Here is a 21521-nt window from a genome sequence, read left to right on the forward strand (position 1 = left end):
ACTAACGGAATGCTTCTCTGCGTAACGGGATAATGGACAAGTCTGAATTCTTTTCCCCTTTGACAACCTGTTCAAACAAAATGGAGGAGGAAAAAAAGGAAGCATAATTACATGAGAAGTGGCAGCAGTGTTGGTTAAGGTGGTGCCATCTGACACAGCAGACATCTGGCTCAAGGTTGGGGAAGGTGTTTCAGAGCAGTCAGTAGTATCATAGCTACAAGTCTGCAGCTCATCTAGAATGGCTGTGGAGGACTCACTCACTGTGCGGGAGGAGCACTCACTCATGGCAGAATCTGTGCTTACAGAGGCCGTTTCGTTCCTGTGGATAACGCTTTCAGAAGCTAGGTATGGGCATTTATATGAAAACTGGGAAAGGGCTGGGGTTTTATAAAAGCGTGAAGGCAAAAAATCATCCAGCGTTGGCAAAGAATATGGTACTAGATGGGTGCCACTGTCTGGTGAGAAAGAGGCTCTGTTAACTGGTACCACAGGAGGAGGAAGAGGCAGTGGAGAAGCTTCTGTTGCTGTTTGTCTGTGTGTCTGTGAAGCATTTACCTCCATCACAGGGGCAGTTACTTTCTGGTTTCCAAGCTGAGATTTGAGGAAAAAAAAAAATAAGAAAAGAAACAGATTACCAAATGAATAAAAAACTTTTCCCTTTGCCTCTTGCTGTGTGTAGGAGAATTACAAAAGCGTAAGTTTTTCAGCAGCCCGAGGAAGTTCACATTCACATGGATTAGGAAACAAATCAACCACGCTCTATATTAAAGTAGGAAAACACGAAAGAAATGAATGCATCAAATACTAGTGGAAGCAATGCCAGAAACCATAGTGTGCTGGGGATGAATATTCATAATGTACTGCACATATTAATGACCTCAGTTGTGCATTGAGAAGGTTCATGCTATTTTATCCTTTACATAAATATGAGGCTAGAGAACATCATGTTCATTTCTATCGTAAAAGTAAAAAAGGATCTGCAAGTCTGATCTCCGTAAATGTTGCTCTCTCTTTTGTCAAAGGACAGGTATAATTTTGAAATTAACTGTGATATAAAGATGGGCAGGACTGCAAGCTAAATGGAAACACTAATATCAAATGTTCATATGACCTGCAAGCCATAGGTTGTGGAGTTTTTTGCCTCTTGTGACTGAATACATCTTCTCCACTGCCCCTCTAATAAAAATGTTTGGATGACCTTCGAATTTCCAAGCACCCTGGAAGCACCCTGTCAGCCCACTGGATAAGATGTACGCATGGGAGCCTTTTCAACATTAGAGGACACAAGGATTCTTAGGGTAACTGGTACAAATCTGAGGAACAACAAAGACTGGGAGCAGAACAACAAGACAGGGATGACTTCATACTGAAACAAAACATGCCAGCTGTTAGTCTTCAGTATAATTCCTTAAAAATATAAGGGAATGTCCTCATGAGAGTGCTTCTGAAAACTGCCACACCATGCATCAGCTTTATGTTCTGTTATTTCAAATCAGATACAGGACACTGCGTTTAAACTAGTCCTGAATCTGGCTTTTTGCATCTGCTACTTCTTTTTGAATGCAAGATACATAAAAAGCATGTTGGCATCCAATCTTTGTTAAACAGCTACACAAATCCTTCTACATGGCCTATCAGCCACAAGCTTTCAATCAGTTCCTGAAGTACATCAAAACACTGCCTACTTCAGCACCAATGGTTTCACTTTTGATAGGGCCGAGGAACTCTGGAATAGCTGCAGGGAAAGAGTGCTTGGGATTTAAAATTGACATAAAATAGAGGACAGTAAGATACCATATGCAGTAATTACTACTTAAAAAAGCCACATTTACTCACAGGTGTTACCAATGATATTATGGTTATTTCCTATGCTCAAAATAGGCAGATGTCTTTAACTCTAATCATTCAAAAAATGTTTCAAGCCATCAGATTAAAATGCCACTTTGGCATTTTAATCCAAAATCAGAAAATATCTTCTAAAGCCCTTATGGAAGACTTGGAACACAACCCAGATTGTGCTGCTTATGAGAGGTCACTGGGGGTCCAGTTCCATAATTCTTGCTGAGATCAACTAGAATTTAAACAAATAACCTTACTGAGGTCAATGGGACCGTCCCTATGAATAAGCATTTCAGAAAAGAATCTTAAAACATGTGAACAGATACCCGTCCCTTGTTCCAAATGGTTCGAAAGAACTCTTTGGCACTACTGGACATCTGGGGTACACAAAAATAGCCAGAAGCTGCTGTTAAAATTTGCAGCTAAAACAGTAAAGAAACTCGGTCAAACAGCTTAAAATCCAAATCTTATTCGCAGCAAAGTTTCAAATCTACGATTAAAAAACAAAAAAAATCTTTCCATGGGGTAAATCTGCACAGATTACTTCTTAATCAGAAAATCAATAATTCAGTGTATGACTATAAAAGGAGATATGATTCTTAGAGATAACTAATTTGCCAATGAAAAACTTTAAAAGAACAGTGAAATACTATTAAAATAATTTCATGAAAAGCAATCACATGCAGATGTGGAACAGCCGGTTACACAGCAGAGCATATCAGAGGTTTAAGATCTGTGCATTGTTGTACACATACAAGAAACAGTAATTTCACCTCACAGATACAGAGGGGCAGGACAGAACCACTATCCATGGTGAGTTTCATCATCCATGTCATAATTCAAGATCTCCAGCAAAAGACATGAACCAGGAGATCATAATGCAATTATGAGGCAGAGCCAATGTGAAGCTCTGAAGTTCTTGAGACCAAATACCCTCTCAGTTCCCCTAAAAGAAAAGTTATATACGACTGAGCCAAAATATGTAAACTGATCTCTAAATTCTTAAAAGAACAGGAAATTTTGGAGACTTGAGAAACTTAGTAAGCCTTCTCGCTTTGAACTGAGGAGGTTGCCTGCATGCTGGAGAAAAGAAGGGATGGACAACACAGGAACACATATTCAGGGTGCATCCAGAGAGCTAGTGAAATTGAGTTGTTAAAGAATTAAATTCACTGTGTTTGGCAAATAATAGCTGATTTCGTCGAACCAAATTCTTAAAAAGAACATAAAAGTTATCATTCTTACAACGTGTGTAGAAGGAATGCATCAATTCTAGGTACTGATTCCCAACATGAAGTTTTTCAGCTTTGTAGGGTAAAACTTGAATATTCTGCCTGGTTCTAGAATTCTGTCATAGGTACAACCAGCATTCTGAGAAAGAGTGGCCGAAATGGTGATTTAAAACAGCATTATTTTTGAAATCTGATTCCACCATTTAAAAAACATGGAGCGCTGGTAAACCCTAAACAGATGCGTTTGGCTACTACTGATCTATACATTTCATCAGTGTGAAAAACAGGAGAAGGACGAGGCTGAATGCATTCTAGAAAACTTTTAATACCAGCTCCATTCAGTGTGCTTCAGATTAGGTTTGTAATTGTTATAGTGCAAGAAATGCTAGCAGAAGTCAGGCAGATTAAATGCCAAACAAGTACTTAATAGATTAGAATGATGAAAAACTAGTTAGACTACGCATATAATTGTATCTTGGGTTGTGGAGCAATGCTTGAGAAATAAATGTCATTACAGCCCTGAAGTGAATTGAAGGTCTCAAGTGCAGCTTTCTGCTGGTCCTTAGAAATGATCACCTTCCATGAAACAGTAAAATATCAAGCCTGAAAAATACAGTTGCTACCCAATTCACATGAAGCAGACAGGTGACCCTAGTACAGGTTTCAAAACCAGTGATCTATCATTTTAATGCAAGATCTGTGGGGAGTGCTGTGAGATTGCAAATGACACCAAAGTGCTGGCCTTGCTTCAACAGTCAAGACACAGATAAAGAGACTCAGAGATAAGCGAATAAACTCATTTTGTTAATGCATAGCAGAGTTTAGTAGTCAACAATCAAATTACACCCACACGCTTGCACAAATGGGTAAAAATACCTCTATTTTTGTTAAAAGCTGATGTCAGAATCTCCAAACTGATGCTGCAAGTTCTACTCCCATGTCCATTTTTACTACCTAGCCCTGTAATTCTAAACTCCATATAAGCAGGTGGAATTCAGCCCTTGTGCAAAACCAAACTAGCGATACAGAAATTAAAATGAAAATTATGTGCTCTATCTTCTTTGCTGGCCGTCTGTCCCCAAAACACTGAAACCTGTCTTCTCTCCCTTCTACATCACTCAATGTATTGTCAATACCTAACAAACGGTAATGTATTAGATCAACTGATTCAGAAACAATTTTTTGAATTCCAGGCTTGTTTCCCTTGATTCACTTGTCTACAGCTGTAAGGCTGGCAAAAGAAACACTTTCATGAACATCAAGTACAGTAATTTTTCTTCCTCTAGGACACCAGGACTAGACCAAGTCTTCACTCCTCCGTGGCATTCAAACAGGGCAAATGTTTTGCATCCTCAGTTATAGAGATCAGTATCTATAAAAAGAGGACACTTATGAATCCAGGAACGAAATGAACACAAAAATACCAGGTGTTTATTTCAGAAGATGCAGATCAGAATTCTTCACCTGTTCAGAACTTTTTCTTATAAGAAATTTGGACAGCAGAATTTACCTCCATCAGTCTCATACTAACAAATACTAATTTCTCTGTTGAAATAGGTTATTTCTTCCACATCTGCAGTATGGTACAGAGCAGCAGCATCTCTTGAGACTGTAATAATGTAAACTAATGAAAATTAGTACTGAGTAACTTGAATGCTCCTCTTTTCATACATACTTTTAAGGGGTTTAACCTGTCTCAGTAGGAGTGTTTACAAAATGTTACTTGGTGAGTCACACCACACTTCTGCTTGCTCCTGAGGTTTCAGCAGATAAGCTCTGAAACAAAGTGCAAATAGGAGCACAAACATAAAAAGATACATTACAAAATACTGCAAAATTGTTGTGCATGAACTTGGACCATACAAGCTCTCTCGGCTGTGTTTTTCCACGCTTTGTGACATAACACAGTTGTACATGTTCCCTACACACATGGATACCCACACATGCACAGTATTTCTCATTCACCACCTCTGAAGGAGTGACAATTAGCCAATCTTACCTCATTCCCCTCCACATGCATAAACTGAGATTCAGAGTCGTTTGTTTTCACAGTGCCTTTCTAAATGTATTTGGTTTTTGAGAGTTTTTGTGGCAGCTTTGAACGTTGCTGGTGGCCCTAATCTACAGTCTGAGAGCATCCTTAGAGGATATAGCTTAACATAACAACCATGATCTGCATATACAAAAGTATTTTAAGTAGTATACAAAGTTCTGTAGAACTTGCAAGTCTAAAACAATTTTAAAAATAAAAGAACTATCTTGCATAGTATACTGAAAGTTAATTTGTCTATGTGAGAGAAATCATGAACTTTGCAAATACCATGAGATATAGCACTAAAGGGGATAAAAATTTTTGGCATTAGTTAGAACAGTTCCAACATTTCAACCAGAGATCTGAGTCCGAAAGAAATCTTTTTAGACATATAGCTATAGCCTTTATTTCTAATCGTTGCCCATGGCATCTTGGCTTTGGGACCTCCCCTGATGCAGAAGTTTACACCACCTCACAAGCTGATTTGTACTCTAGTTTTAGTTATGTATTTTAACACAGAGCTAGCAAAACCCACTGGCTCCATGACTCGATTATGATGCCTGATACACCTCTTCATCCTAATGTTTAGAATTTATTTGAAAGTTGAACATCAGGGAGGATGCCAGCTGAATTTTGCAGCCAAGACCAATAAATGGATGCAGTCTGAAAACCTGGCTACATTCCTTAATGGTTCTTGTAATCAACTGAAATTTTCATCATTTTGTTCAAAGAAACCTAGTTACCAAATTTCTGATCGTTCTTCCCACACACTGAAACCAAGGAGAAGGCAGAAAATAAGTGCAGAATTGCCAAACAAATCACAGCTACTTTTCTGACTTTTGTCAGCTTGTCGTGAAACTAAGATTCTAAAATAAATTCTAAAATGGGCTTTGACTTTTAAAATAAAAAAAAAAAGTAGCTAGAATTTTTAGTCATTCTGATTACAGTTTGAGTATTATTCTGGATACTAAAAAAAGGTATTTCTCCTAATTCTTGTTAGCTGTCATAAAACCACTTTCTGTTTGAGAGACACTTTGATTTATCTGGGTATATATAATGCATCATATTGCTAACAGGCTGGACAACTATTTTTAAGTAAAAATCAAACATAGATGCATAAGTTGTATTGGCCACACCTACACGTGTTCTACTGTGACCATATTCCTTGATGCTGATATTTAAAAGGCTTGCGAGCCTGCCTCTGCTAATCTTCATACCTACCCTATCTACCAGAAAAACCTCTTGCTCAGTCTTCGTTACTGTTTCCGACATGATTTCTTTTCTGTGGCTCTTGCTTCAACTGACTTGCTCTACTTGACAAAAATCACTGAGTTGCAAAATGGTTCTTATCAAGGGTAAAGCAACTTGTCTTTTTCAAAATGTGCTAAATTTTAGGTAGCCTAATAGAAGGGTTTAACATGATAGTTTTGTCTCTAATCTTCAGAAGGACGAATGTGATTACTTCTTCTGCCCTCCCATTTGTTAGTGCAGTGAATTCAAAAGGAGCACTGCAAATTGTTGCCACATAATTTCACAGAGCTTTGCTCTGATCAAAACTTTTACTTGGAGCTGACAGGGGGAACTGCCATTACAGCTCATAAAGCTATCCTATAGGTAACGCAGATACCTGTGGCTTCCAGAGTAAAGACCTGGTTGAACGGGATGCTCTGAAAGAACCACAGGCTGAAAGAGCAGATGTGTCACCACTATTGACAACAGGGCTCTCAATGGATTTTACGTGTGCAAGATTGTTCCGTATTTACTTCCGAGTAGCCCCATTGATTTCAGCAGAACTAGATGAACACATATCTGCCATGATGGGACCCTCGCTCAGACAAAGCTCTGAGGCACGTACGCCTAGACCTACAGCAATCCCTGCCTCCAACTGAAGGGCCTTCAAACTCAGATAAGCTGGTATATTGGTAGATATACTAGAATAATTAACTTTTAAAATAGAAAAATCTTAATGTGACTAGGTAAAGCAGAGTAGAAATTGCAACATTTACTGGGAGCTCTCCTTTTGCCTTGTATGTATTTGCCGCTCCTTTCTTGCTCCCAGGGTTATTTTATTTCACTCAGCAACTTTCTGAATGGCGATAAACCCTGCTCAGACTCCTCTGGTCCTATACTGTGTGCTTGTTCTCCTAGATGACATCAGTATAGTTAACAAAGAATTTTCATCTCAATAGGCACAGGGTATAGGGGAAACAGAGGGACTTAAAAGTTCAGTGCCTTGTGATGTGTCATGTAGAGTGGCTGACAAAAGATTTTATCAAAATGTCTTTAAAAAGAGCTATTGCCCAGGAGACATAGGAGACAGCAGTGACTCGCCTTGCAGCAAGCACCAACTGAGAAAATATATTTTTTGGTGGCCCTAGCAAACTGGCAGAACTAAATTTGTAGAACTCCCCCAACCCAACCCTTTTCTATCCATATTTGATCATTCCAGAACCTACGGCAGCATAAGGCTTTAATGCAACCCTCTCCAGGAAGAGTCACTTAAACAGATGCATTGTCTACAATTCACTAATCTCCTATTGTGCATTTGCACTTCATGGAGTGCTCACAGAGGAACAAAGAAGTCTACCTCCCATCTCAGCTGGGTTATTTATCATTTTTTTAAATACCCTTCCGAAAACTTCAGGTTTTGTTCAGTTCTGTTTTGATCCATGTGACAGGTAGTTTTACCCAGAAAACACAAGGTCTAACTTTGATAGTGTAAGTATAACTAAACAGAGGGTTAAAGTAATCCATGAATGATCTAAAATAAAAGATGGAAAAATTAAATATACCACATGGCATTCTGCAGCCTGTGAAGAAGGAAGAACTGTAGACTTTTGTCCCAAATCCTTTGAAGACATCTTTGAAGTGTCTGGAGAAATACTAGGTGGATGTTCTTGGATTTCAGGCTCTGCTTTACTGTCAGGGGTGGGAGCTATCTGAATGGAAAGAGATGCTGTGTGTATCTCAGGCACGGGGTTACAGGCAGGTGAGACAGGCCTTTGTGAAAACACCGGCACCTCAACAGGCTGGAGCTGCTGCTGTGCATTACAATGAACGCTACTCGCTGGGTCACGGGTCCGGGTTAATTTCAGGGTAGATACCCTACGTTTCTGAGACTGCTGCCTTTGGCCTTGATGGAGAGTAGTACTGATACCAGCTGCTGTGCTTGTGCCTGCACTGGAGATTGAGGTCAGTGGTTTAGTGATTTTTTGTGCATAGGACACACTGGTGTTAGATATTTGAGAAGACATTGCCTTTTGGACAGACTTCTCGTTAGTGTAATAGGCAGTATCTGTGGGAAGGTGTTTAGCTGGGCTGGTTGTTACTGCCTGGAGATTAATTTCATTTTTGTGGTTAGTTACTCTCGCTTTCTGAAAACTTTCTTTTCTAGGGGGTGGCAGAGGTGCCTTAGTTGCCAAAAGCATCCACACACAGCAAAATAACATTGAAGAAGAAACAGAAAGAAAGTAAACGTTAGCAGGAGATATAACTCAGTTCAACTTTCATCTTTAAGCAAAGGAACTAGCATCTTAAGAGGCTTCATCCCAACATTCCTCAATTCAATGGACAATTGAATTGGTCAGGTTCCCACCACCTTTTGCCGTGCAGGGCTGTACAGCCTGTGTTTAGAAAGCCAAGATGTTCCATTTGCTCTGAGTAATCCGGGATCAGAAGGGAGCCCACAATAGTCCATTTTCTTTTAAGAAAATAATTACCACACTGAATAAGAATTATTACTGTGAAATTGTTCAGATATGTAAGTAATTTCCAAAATGTACTCCATGATCTTAGATAACAAGCTATTCTTCACAGGTAACACAAATATATAAAACACACAAAGCCTCTTAAACCTTTGAATTAAAATAGTAACAGAGACAGTATTGACATTGGTATGTTGTTCTTTTTGGACAGACAAATAAGTTTCCAAGTTAAGTGCGTTTTTTTCAGTGTGCTCTAATTATATTGTCTGTAAAACAGGCAGAAACATTGTCTACCTTGTAATTAATAAACCTTTACCCTTAGATATTATTTTGATGACCGATGCATTTCTCCAAGTGTAAAATATCAATAAATACTCTTTGAAGTCTGGGAACACTCCTAGAAAGCTTTTATTTGTGTATGACCTACTTTTATTTAGCTGGCTGACTTGTTCATTGAAAGCAGTTTCTGGGAATGAACCTGCAGGCGTGCATCCTGTGTGGAGTATACTTTATCTATGCAGTAAAACAGTTTGTAACAACCCCTATCAGGTCGACCTGTAATGACCAATAGGTGATTCACACTATCTGAAAGACATCAGGACAATGTTCCATAGAGGTATCCCATCTATATATGCTATCCTCCAAGAATAACCCATACACAAATGCCAAAGCATGAAACTTTGTGTGTTCACTTTTACCTGAGTTGGTGATTTTTTATCCTGTAGATTTGGGCGTACGCTCCTAAAACCTTTTGCTGTAAGAGATGAACAGCTAGCATCTCCATTCAGCGTCTCTCTACTTCCATCATTGTAAGATCGCCAAGCTTTTGTGAGGAAAAAAGAATCAAACCATTTTTTTTGTGATTAGCAGATCTCTGTATTGCTGTCATCATAGCAACCCAGCTATTCAACAAACTGTGGAAAAGTTTAGCTACTACACAACCAACATTGATGCGGTTATCACCATGGAAGTTGTAAGAACAGGGCTAAAGCTGCCACTTTACAAAATATTTATCTTTAAAATTTAAAAAATTCAAGCACTGACAATACGGATGGCAGCAGTTTGATACTTCCCCACAACATTCATTTAGAATGCGGATTTTAACCTTGGGAGTCCTTCTGAGGTGTTGGCATTTCAGCCCCTGTATTAAGCAGGCTGAGGTACTTTCATCGATTAGGCTCTTGAACTTTACAGCTGCATTGGATTTTGAAAAACATGCCAGCTCACATAAAGTTAATTGGTCATAGCAGTTTCACCAAAATTCACCACAATATCTGATTACTTGTTCCAATAATGCAGCTTATTTCCAAATCTGAATAACACCTTGATTTTCCAACCAACCAACCGTGTTTTGTCTGTATCCTCAGAGCTGAAAAGCCCTCGAGGCATGGTCCAAACATAGAGGGAGATACTATCCTGCCTCAATAAGTTACAGATTTGAAGACAAAATATTGTAAGAGGCTGGGAAAAGTAACACATTATGTGAGCAGGCTGCTAAGTGGGGTGGGCAGAACTTGCAATCCTGAGTAAGGGACTAAAAATGAAACAGCAAGTGCCACTGAAGCTAAAGGTGGCAAATTAGCAGCCTGTATTCTCCCACACAATTCGTTTTCTGACAACAAATACTGTTAAAGGAAAAACTGCTTTCAAATGAGACCTGAATTTGAGGTCTTACCCACTTGCAATTATTATTACCATTTCAGTGGTGCTTTCCTTAAATAATGTGGATGGTATGGAGTAATCAAATCAAATAAATGGAAAATTGTTATAATTCACCCACTTCCATGGTATTACACTGATGCATAAATAACACAGTGTTTTAGTTACCTGAATCTGGAGACTGAGAATCCGACCCTGGAAAAGAAACATCCAATATTAACTTGTGTTAGAAATAAAAACATGATGACACAACTTGAAAAATATGTAGGAGTCTCTTTGTTCGGTCACCTAATTCCCTCCTGTTACCCAAGGACACCTCCGAATATTAGACCCTAGGTAACTGCGCAATGCTTATTGCACAAGTTCTACAGAAGGCTACAGTGTGCTGCAAGTTACTGTTATTTAATCACTGCTATTTCAGACAGCCAATAATAAACAAACATTTGCTGTGGATTTTTTTCCAGTAAATACTGTGATATACTGCCATCTGAAATCTAGATATCAAAAGAAATATGATTCCTTTAAGATGAGCTGGGAAGGTTTAATTCAAAACCAAGAAAGATGCCTACAGATTCTGTCAGGATTTTCTCTCCCCCTTCGCACCAGAATGTGTGATGCTTTCTTCATCGCTTCAAAGCAAAACACAGAAACTGATACATACACACTCCCAGCACAGAACAGATTTGAAATTCTGGTGTTTTTTCTGCATCACTTGTAGATATATTAGTGATTTTTCTCCTAACAAAACTAAAATTACACCATATCTAAAGAAATTAGAAATATTTTTAATGTACAATAATTATAGTACTAAGAGCATTCCTTATCACCAATTTTAAGTGCAACAAAGCAAGACATGAAGAGGCTTGTATTGAAGGCTTAAATGATAAAAATTTGTTAGAAGGGTTGCTAAGAAATAAGAACCCAATGTTTTCTTAAATTTACATACATAGAGTACTATCCTTACGAAGAGTAGCAATCAAATTTTTCACTTGCTTCATAATTTCTAACAGTTCTTATTTCTTTTCTTCTATTTGAAAAGATCTATAAAACAAAGACTTCATCTTGCAATATTTTCTGGCTCATTCTTTATTCAGCTTCCTGTATTATACTTGTTTGGTGTGAACACTGCATGTTCAGAGTGGTGTAAATTAGTCTACACCACTCAAGATTCTTTACTGATTTATACCTACAACTACTTAATTCACCAGTGAATCCGGGCAGCTGATACTCATTAAGATTTAATTTTGCAAAACCAGGCATGAGCATTGCTGAGAAGCACTTCTGCCTGTCTGCTGAATATTCTGCATTTTTTATTGTTTTAAACATTTTTAGGAAAACATGCCTGATAAATGTTTTTTAAAAAGGTAATCTGGCTTCTGACGATTGTTTTAGAACAACATTCAGATCCTTTTCCTTTGAGAACAGCTTTTAAAGCAAGTTGCAATAAACAAAGTTTGTAATAAACAAAAGCTACTTTTCATGCTGTGTTATCTTGAAAAAAAACCAGGGGATTTGAGACCCAAAATATGTATCGAGGGCAAAATTAATTTAGAAATAACTGATTTTTCCTACGCCTTCCTCATTTTTGTCATTAATGGCTACTAAGCATAGGCAGAGAGAAATTCAGACTACTTTTCAAAGAGCACTGCAGAGGTAACAGACCTGTCAGTGGAACAGAACATACGGTTACCCTTCTCCTCTTTGCCGAGTAACACAGCAGGAAGGCAGAACCCTAGAGAAAAGCCTTTGGGGAGCAGCGTCTCACTGGTTAGCGGTTATACCTGAGGCCAATAGGTTTGGAGAACTCTGAACTCTCTTCACAGCTGTTAATGTGACAGACATTGCAGCACGTTTGCGAGCACACCCACCGCTATCTGGAAGCACAAAACAACACAGACAGCAGCGCAGACAAAGGGAGCAAGCCCATGCAACGCGTCACGGTGTGAGATAACGCCAAACACACATGAAAATAAGCGTGCAGTTAGGGAACCGCTGCAGGCACGCCCACGTCTGCAAGTGTCGCAGATTAGCACAATACATAACATTTCACAAGCCTTAAACAACAAGAAACCTCACAGAAAATAAGAAAGCAATGTTTAATACTTAATCCACTAGGGAAATATATACATTCTGTTACCTGAAAGACTGCTTAATTATAGCTAATTAGTAAAACCAAACAAGTAATTAAGATGAAGGATTAAGCATTCCAGAGTAATATTAATCAATAATCTGCAGTGTAAAATCATTCCATTGTATGCATTAGAAAGACACCATTCATAAACTAAGCTTATGTTTGATCAGCTGACAGAGTGCTTTTTCTCAGTCTTTCAGATCCTTTAAGCTCAAGAAACAAAACTACTAAGGATGGCATAATTGTTTTGTTGTTCTGGTGGAACATCCTTGTTCTCCCTCCCCCTTCTTCTTTTTTATCTCACATAAGATTAAAAAAATGTATGGCTGGAACCCAGTAAGATCCTGACGGAATGACTAGAAATCCAAAATCACTCCAAACAACCAGGAATGGAAAAAAATCATTTTTCTGGATCTTGCATGACTCCTTTCTTTCCTCACTCTCTGCTCCTCTCTCCATTGGAGCTGTCATTCTCTTTTATAAATATTTTGTTATTATTAGACGGTAGCTTTCCACAACTTGGCTTTTTAGCAACTCTATCATAGTTGTAAAAGCAAGTTAATAAATATTCTTCCTGATTATATTTAACTAGAATATTTTTCTGCTCTTCAATATAATAATCATTTTAATGTTCATATTTGATATTACTGACATTTCATACAGGGCCCCACTGAAGTCAAGCAGAACTACTACTACAATAGAGGCCCTGACGCGTTTTGTGTCTGTGTCCTACAACAGGGAGTTCTATAAAAATATGCTTAAGAAAGACCTGCAACCTATCAGTAGAAAGGATTTCCTGTGATAGCAGTAATTCGAGCCACAGAGACATCTTCAACCCACGCCTGCAAGAAAAACGAGCTCCTGGTATTCCTTAGCTGGTTCCAACGCTCCCCAGAATAGCAGAGCCCCCTGGCCAGGTCTGGCAGGCTGCGCACTGAGGAGCTGGGAGCGCTGGTGAACATCAGAGCCGCTGCCCCGGGTGCAGGCGGCTCCACGGACTCGCTGCCAATGCCCCGTCCCACGGCAAGAGGCCAGGTCGAAAGCAATCCGTTACCTGCAACTACCTGCTGGTGTTGTACGTGTGAAACGAAGACAGTGGCTGTCCAACCTGCACATCTGTTTTAGTTTGCTGACATAAATAAGGAATGGCAACAGTAACTGAAATCACATTTTCCATCCCCATGCACCAGCAGTAATTCCAAGGAGATGTGATGACGTGTTGATATTGAGGTTCTGCTCTTATCCGAATACCGGCAGACTTTGATAGCATACTTTGTTTGATTAATGCAAGCTAACAGGCAAACAATTTTGTCACACTGTCACTTCTTCTATTCCAACAAAGTGATGCTTTATTTGTATTTTTTCAAGAGCTAACTTCCTGAATTTCAGGATAACAAAACTGAAGTGGGAGGAAAAGACGACGAGAAAACCAACTACAAATATTTCATCACTGTCACTTCACAAAATTCTGCTTCAAATTAATTTTTAATGTAACTGAACTGAGTCAGAGTTTTATACTTAGTCGACCCATTATCTAGCAAAGTGTTTGATGTGGCTTCACACAATATAGCTACAATAGACGTTGTGACTATATACATACACACATACAACATTTACCCCTATGTACAGAAGCCCATATGCCCGTCTGTACCTGCAATAACATTCTCAGTATCCGCACATAATAATGAGTGTCAATTAACACTCTGTTAAGACATAACCACACAAATATACTATGCTGAGTTGTGCAAGATTTCTAATACAATACTCATGATTGTGGGCAAGCGCATATTTATGCATGATGGACTCCATCTTCTGATCTTTGTTCCCATCAAGTCACGGGCATCATATCTGAACGGGGATCAGAAGCATCTGCATGTTGCCTGATAGGAGGCAGTTTTCAAACTGCTTCCCTTATCTGCACAACCTCAACTTCCAGGGGCTTATTCCAGCCTGTATTCCTTTTTCACGTTTGCCAGCAAATACTAACTATATGCACCCAGATTCTTGAAGTCCAAATAATACCAAAAAGCCCTAAGTCTAGTGAATAGAGAATTCAAAAATAGTAAGGGAGGGTGAGTTAATGATCAACCGCTCATTTCACTTGCAAACTATAAACAATTAATATTGCACAGTTGTTACTTAAGGAAAAAATGTGGATATGTGAAACAATCTATACGAAACGTATGCAAACGTACAAAAATGACAGGTGTGCAAATATGTATACACACATGCACAATTCTCTACGCTTTTGATGTGACAAATTCTTCAGGAGTGAGTGTCCCATCTTCCCAGGCATTGTTTTAACATTGGAGCAAAGCGGACCTGAATCAGCTAAGGTCTGCAGGCAATAATGGAATACAAAGTTGGGCAATAACAGCTGCCTAAAATGCAAGTCCAGCTCAAACCAGGACTTCGCATGGTTGGTGCCTAGCTATTCTTTTGCAAGCCCTACATCCTCTCATCAAATCAGGAAAAGACAAAAAACCCTTCTTAGCAGGTACTGCAGAAAATGAAGGAGAAAGGGGAGGTAAGGAGTAGCTGGTGTGACATGTTTCTGATATATCTTGCAGAGCGAGGGCCATACAGGGACGAACTCCTGAATGCCAGGATCAGTGCTGCAGACTTCTCTTTAAAAAGAGAGAAACAGCAAGAGTCAGACAGCGACTGGAAAAGACAGGCGAGGCGGTGGCTTGCCCTCCAGCTAGGAGGATGTGGGTATTTGCGGATGGATCCCAACGCTTGCTTCCTCTTGCTAGCTCACCATCCCGCTCCTCTCCTTTTGCCAGTTCCCCTCCTACAGTTTTTCTCTTCTGGCTTTCTCCATTCCTCACCTTTCCTCACTTCTTTCTCTCTCCCTCCCTTAATTCTGTTTCTCTCCACAAAAAAAGTGCTTTAACCCTTTCCCCCTAAATCTACAATCCCAACAACTGCTGCCACCACAGACAGCATCCCTAAGTGAGCTGTATCTCTATTTGACAAACAGCCTGTTGGTCAGGTCCCGCTCCAAAGCAGAATGGAGGCAATTCAAAACACCACTTTCATTTAGGAAAGTGGAGTGGTCTGTTTGTTTTTTTTTTTTTTTTCTTTTTTTTAAAGACTGTTTCAGAGAGTCAGTAAAAGCAATGGCGTAAACTAAATTGGCAAAGATGGAAGGATGGTGACCTCTTGTGAGGAGGTGAGAGAGAACAGACAGGGGCAGGAAATCTTTAATAAGCTCTTCCAGCTCAAAGAAAAGAACAATGGCACCCAAACATAATGTTTGCTGATCATTATTCTACCTATCGTACTTGTGCATCGTACGATTTTCCCCTTTGCACAGTGAGTTCAAATTTGGAACTCTTTAGACTTTAGGGATTCTTACCCCCTATTTGCATTCTGACCTTCTGAGGCAAATATATAGTGCTGGATCCAACCGGCCAAGACAGATGAAGCTGCTGCCTCTCCATGTCCCCAGGTCCAACCAGAAGTGGGCCTGGAGATGTGTTCCCAGCAGACACGTGCACAGGAGTACATGTACACACCACATGCGTGTACGTGGCTGGCCACACAGATCCCAGACACTCAGAGCACTCCCACTCACACAAACATGCACGGCACAATGGCCTCATCCCCCTCTCCTCTCTGGCTGCAGGACGACGGTCCACTAGTGAGAATATACACACACACACAAGTACAAGGTGGATCCCCCTCCAGTAACTGGGCTCAGACATTGAGGCTGCCATTCATTCCACACCTGGACTCCAGGGCTGATGCTCTCCTAGGACAGTCCTGGGAGAAGCCTGGCCAAGGGAGGCCCTTGTGCCTCCCTTTGTTCCTTGGGAGTCCTTAATTTGGGTTCCTGCCTGCTCTTCTGCCGCTGCACTCCTCATGGCTTGTGGAGATGGGCCTTTGATGGCTCCTGTGATGGGCCCGGGAGCAGCCTCACAGGGTAGGCTATTCTTTGGGCTTCCCCTCCTGCCACTCGGAGGTTCTCCGAGCTCCTCTGTGGCTGGGCGGATGAGCTTTCATCACATAACCCAACGCTGACTATGCAAGCGAACCTACTACTATTTGTTTCCTTGATGCTGCTAAAGTACCACAAGTAATGATTGAAAAGTAATTTTTTTGTAGAATGCCTGAAACACTCAAGCCTACCTAATTTGCTTTAGTGACCTAAAAGTGGCTTCACAATCTATTCACAGCTCTGCAGGGTGTCCTGGGTTTGGCCAGAACAGGGTTAATTTTCACCGGACTCCAGGAAGGGGCACAGCCGGGGGGTGGGGGCTGACCCCACCTGGCCAAACAGAGCCCAGTATTCCATACCATGTGACGTCACGCTGGGTTCCGGTGGGGGGGGCGGCGCGGCGGGAACGGACTCGCGGTTTGGGCGGGCGCAGCGCCGGTCCGGTTTCGGGAGAGCGGCTGTTGTACGGTTCGTGGTTGTGTTTTCTCCTTATTTGTATCGTTGTTGTTCCTGTTTTCCCTCTGTTTGCTGTTCTGTTAAACTGCCCTTATCCCGACCCACCAGTTTCTGCCTCTTTCTTTCCATTCTCCTCCGCACGCCGGCGGGGGGAGGGGCGGCCGCGTGGCGCTTTTGTTGCCGGCGGCAGCCGAAACCAAAACATTAAATTGGCGCCCAAGCGTGGGGCAGGGATAACGGCAGGGCTGAGCAGCGGGTGTTAAAACTGTTTTCTTAGATTTGCTTAAATTTTGTTATACGCATTTACTGTGTTAGTTAAAGTTTCCGGCAAAAATGTTTCTGACTTTGATCAAATATCTCTGCTACGTAAATCCTTACTTCCTGTATGTGTTTGTGGCCGTGCTGTTTGTTACCTCGGGAAAAAAGATCAGGATGATGATTTTGCTGTACTGTACGATATCGACTTATGATATGATAACATCACTGTGCATGAAATTAGTCTTGTATTTGCATGCGGCACTGCGGTCATTTCCGTACCTCGGATCCTATGTCTTAGATTTTGTTAATAATCAAACCCAGTCTGTGGGGAAAACCGAAGGGGATACCTTCCCCCACTCTTTCGCCCCCCCTCTCTCCCTCAGGCTGGTCCTAACGGCTTTTGAGAATTTCGAGTACCCGTGGGATGCTCAGGCCAGCACTCTCCTTTTGTTCTGCCTCCTGAATGGGTTTCAGCTTTTGTTTAGGGTTAAGCAAGTCGTTAAGAACATCGTGCAGAGACCTGCCCCGGGGCTGGATAGCTGTGAGTGGCTGGGTGTGTGGGACAGCATGGGCAAGTACCTAGGGCAGTGGGCACCTCCGGTGTTTTTTAAACTCACCCCTGAGGAAGTACAGGATCCGGACAAACTAGTAAAGTATCTGCAAAAAGTGTGCTGCCACCCTGGGAACTCCAGAGAGACACAGATCACCGCAACGTGCTGGGGTCTGGCCCATGCCTACCGAGCCCTGTTCAACACTGTTCAGTGCCTTAAGGGGGAAAGGGGGGGAAACGAAGCAGCAGGCACTGCAGCTGGCGCTGCCCCCCCAGTCGGCCCTGCAGCCCCTCCAGCCCAGCAGGCAGTCCCAGCCCCCCCGACCGGCACCACGGCTGCTGCAGCCACAGCTGCAGGGTCTGCCTCGGTTTCCCCAGCGGACACAGCAGCTGCTCCAGCTCCAGCCACAGGCACAGTGACCGAGCCCAATGACCAACCTGTGCAGGTAGCAGTCGCCCCCGTAAAACTAAAGAAAGACGCAAAGAGAGCAGATCGCTCCGGGAGGGATGATGATGAGCCAGGGTCATCACGGGAGATAGAGACAGAGATCATCACCCGGTCCCTGTCCCTGGGCGAGCTGCGAGACATGCGGAAAGATTTCAGCCGCCACCCAGGCGAGCACATTGCCACCTGGCTGCTGCGGTGCTGGGATAATGGGGCTAGCAGCTTGGAATTAGAGGGCAAGGAAGCCAAGCAGCTGGGATCCCTGGCCAGGGATGGGGGCATTGACAAGGCCATTGGGAAAAAGGAACAAGTCCTCAGCCTCTGGAGGAGACTTCTCTCAGGCGTGAGGGAGAGGTATCCCTTCAGTGACGATTTTGTATGCTATCCTGGCAAGTGGACCAATATGGAAAGGGGTATTCAGTACTTGAGGGAATTGGCTGTGCGGGAGCTGGTTTACTGTGACACAGACGATGAGCAGGTACCTACAGACCCAGATGAACTCCAGTGCTCACAATCCATGTGGAGGAAGTTTGTGCGGAGTGCACCCTCCTCGCATGCCAACTCACTGGCAGTTGTAAACTGGAAAGGTAAAGACACACCAACAGTGGACGAGGTGGCTGTCAGACTCCGCCAATATGAGGAAAGTCTCTCTTCCTCCCTTGTCTCAGCTGTGGAGAAACTGGCCCGGGAGGTGCGGCAAATCAAAGAGAACATGTCCTACTCGCCACCTGTACGGGCCAGTGTCTCAGCTATTAGGGGCAAGCGTTTCCCTGCTCAGGAGAGGGAATACAGAGGCTATACACCCCGAGGCACCCTGTGGTTTTACCTGCGTGACCACGGAGAGGACATGAGGAAGTGGGATGGAAAACCCACCTCAAGTCTAGAGGCCCGAGTACGTGAGTTGCGAGGTAAAACAATCACAAAAGGGGACTCTGTTAGGAAAAATGCCGCTCCAGTTTCCAAAAGCCAGCTCTCCAGACCAGGTAGACAGTTCGACCTTGATTCCGATCCTCTGGAGGGGACCTCCAAGTCATTTTTACAGCAGGTGAGCAGCAATTTCTCTGACGAGGATTAGAGGGGCCCTGCCTCCAGCCAGGTGGAGGAAAGGGACAACCGTGTCTATTGGACGGTGTGGATTCGGTGGCCTGGCACGTCAGATCCACAAGAGTATAAAGCTCTAGTGGACACTGGTGCACAGTGTACTTTAATGCCATCAGAGTTCAAAGGGTCAGAGTCCATTTGCATTTCGGGAGTGACAGGGGGGTCCCAAGAGCTGAGTCTACTGGAGGCTGAAGTGAGCCTCACTGGGCAGGACTGGCAGAAGCACCCCATTGTAACTGGCCCCGAGGCTCCGTGCATCCTTGGGATAGACTATCTTAGGAGAGGCTATTTCAAGGACCCAAAGGGGTATCGGTGGGCTTTTGGCATAGCTGCTGTGGAGACGGAAGAAATTAAACAGCTGTCCATTTTGCCTGGTCTCTCGGAGGATCCTTCCGTTGTGGGGTTGCTGAGGGTTGAAGAACAACAGGTACCCATCGCGACCACAACGGTGCACCGGCGACAGTATCGTACCAACCGAGACTCCCTTCTCCCCATTCATCAGCTGATCCGCCAGCTGGAGAGTCAAGGAGTGATCACCAAAACTCGCTCACCCTTTAATAGTCCCATATGGCCAGTGAGAAAATCTACTGGAGAGTGGAGACTGACAATAGACTACCGTGGCCTGAATGAAGTCACACCACCACTGAGTGCTGCCGTGCCAGACATGCTAGAACTTCAATATCAGCTGGAGTCAAAGGCAGCCAAGTGGTACGCTACAATTGACATCGCTAATGCATTCTTCTCCATCCCTTTGGCAGCAGAGTGCAGGCCACAGTTTGCTTTCACCTGGAGGGGCATCCAGTACACCTGGAATCGACTGCCCCAGGGGTGGAAACACAGTCCCACCATTTGCCATGGACTAATCCAGACTGCACTGGAAAAGGGTGAAGCCCCAGAACATCTGCAGTACATCGATGACATCATTATATGGGGCGACACAGCGGAGGAGGTTTTCGAGAAAGGGGAGAAAATAGTTCAGATCCTTCTGAAAGCCGGTTTCGCCATTAAGCGAAGTAAAGTCAAGGGACCTGCGCAAGAGATCCAGTTTTTGGGAATAAAATGGCAGGATGGGCGCCGTCAAATCCCAATGGATGTCATCAACAAAATAGCAGCTATGTCTCCACCAACCAGCAAAAAGGAAGCACAGGCCTTCCTGGGTGTTGTGGGTTTTTGGAGGATGCACATCCCAAATTATAGCCAGATTGTAAGTCCTCTGTACCACGTGACCCGGAAGAAGAATGATTTTGAATGGGGCCCTGAGCAACGACAGGCATTTGAACAGATTAAACGGGAGATAGTTCATGCCGTAGCCCTTGGTCCAGTCCGGTCAGGGCAAGATGTTAAAAACGTGCTCTACACCGCAGCCGGGGAGAATGGCCCAACCTGGAGTCTCTGGCAGAAAGCACCAGGGGAGACTCGAGGTCGACCCCTGGGGTTCTGGAGCCGGGGATACAAAGGATCCGAGGCCCGCTATACTCCCACTGAAAAAGAGATTCTGGCAGCATATGAAGGCGTTCGAGCTGCTTCAGAAGTGGTCGGCACTGAAGCACAGCTCCTCCTAGCACCACGATTGCCGGTCCTGGGCTGGATGTTCAAAGAGAGGGTCCCCTCTACGCATCATGCCACCGATGCTACGTGGAGTAAGTGGGTCGCTCTGATCACCCAGCGTGCTCGAATGGGAAACCCCAGTCGCCCAGGAATTCTGGAGGTAATCATGGACTGGCCAGAAGGCAAAGATTTTGGAGCATCGCCAGAGGAGGAGGTGACACGTGCTGAAGAGGCCCCACTGTATAACCAGCTGCCAGAAGATAAGAAACAGTATGCCCTGTTCACGGATGGGTCCTGTCGCATTGTGGGGAAGCAGCGGAGGTGGAAGGCTGCTGTATGGAGCCCTACACGACAAGTCGCGGAAACGGCCGAGGGAGAAGGTGAGTCCAGCCAGTTTGCAGAGGTGAAAGCCATCCAGCTGGCTTTAGACATTGCCAGTCGAGAGAAGTGGCCAGTGCTCTATCTTTACACTGACTCTTGGATGGTGGCCAATGCCTTGTGGGGGTGGCTGCAGCAATGGAAGAAGAACAACTGGCAGCGCAGAGGCAAACCTATCTGGGCTGCCCCATTGTGGCAAGATATTGCTGCCCGGCTAGAGCAGTTGCCTGTAAAAGTCCGTCACG

At 43.0% G+C, this 21521-nt stretch overlaps 1 protein-coding gene across 7 annotated transcripts in view; it reads right to left on the bottom strand.

The window, feature by feature from the left end:
• The window catches only part of SORBS2 (sorbin and SH3 domain containing 2), a 246472-nt gene that overhangs the window by 64379 nt on the left and 160572 nt on the right, over nt 1-21521 (bottom strand). For 4 of the 7 annotated variants that reach the window (XM_075421864.1, XM_075421861.1, XM_075421859.1 and 1 more), the window contains 5 exons: nt 12248-12340; nt 10635-10661; nt 9506-9630; nt 7896-8513; nt 112-591 (listed from right to left, as the gene is read on the bottom strand). In XM_075421864.1, the coding sequence (XP_075277979.1) occupies nt 112-591; nt 7896-8513; nt 9506-9630; nt 10635-10661; nt 12248-12340 (1343 nt within the window). The remainder of the gene's footprint in view (nt 1-111; nt 592-7895; nt 8514-9505; nt 9631-10634; nt 10662-12247; nt 12341-21521) is intronic. The other 3 variants (XM_009940196.2, XM_075421865.1, XM_075421862.1) reach the window with 2 other exon arrangements.

This window comes from Opisthocomus hoazin, chromosome 5 (genome assembly GCF_030867145.1).
Source record: "Opisthocomus hoazin isolate bOpiHoa1 chromosome 5, bOpiHoa1.hap1, whole genome shotgun sequence".
In the NCBI taxonomy this organism is placed as follows: domain Eukaryota; kingdom Metazoa; phylum Chordata; class Aves; order Opisthocomiformes; family Opisthocomidae; genus Opisthocomus; species Opisthocomus hoazin.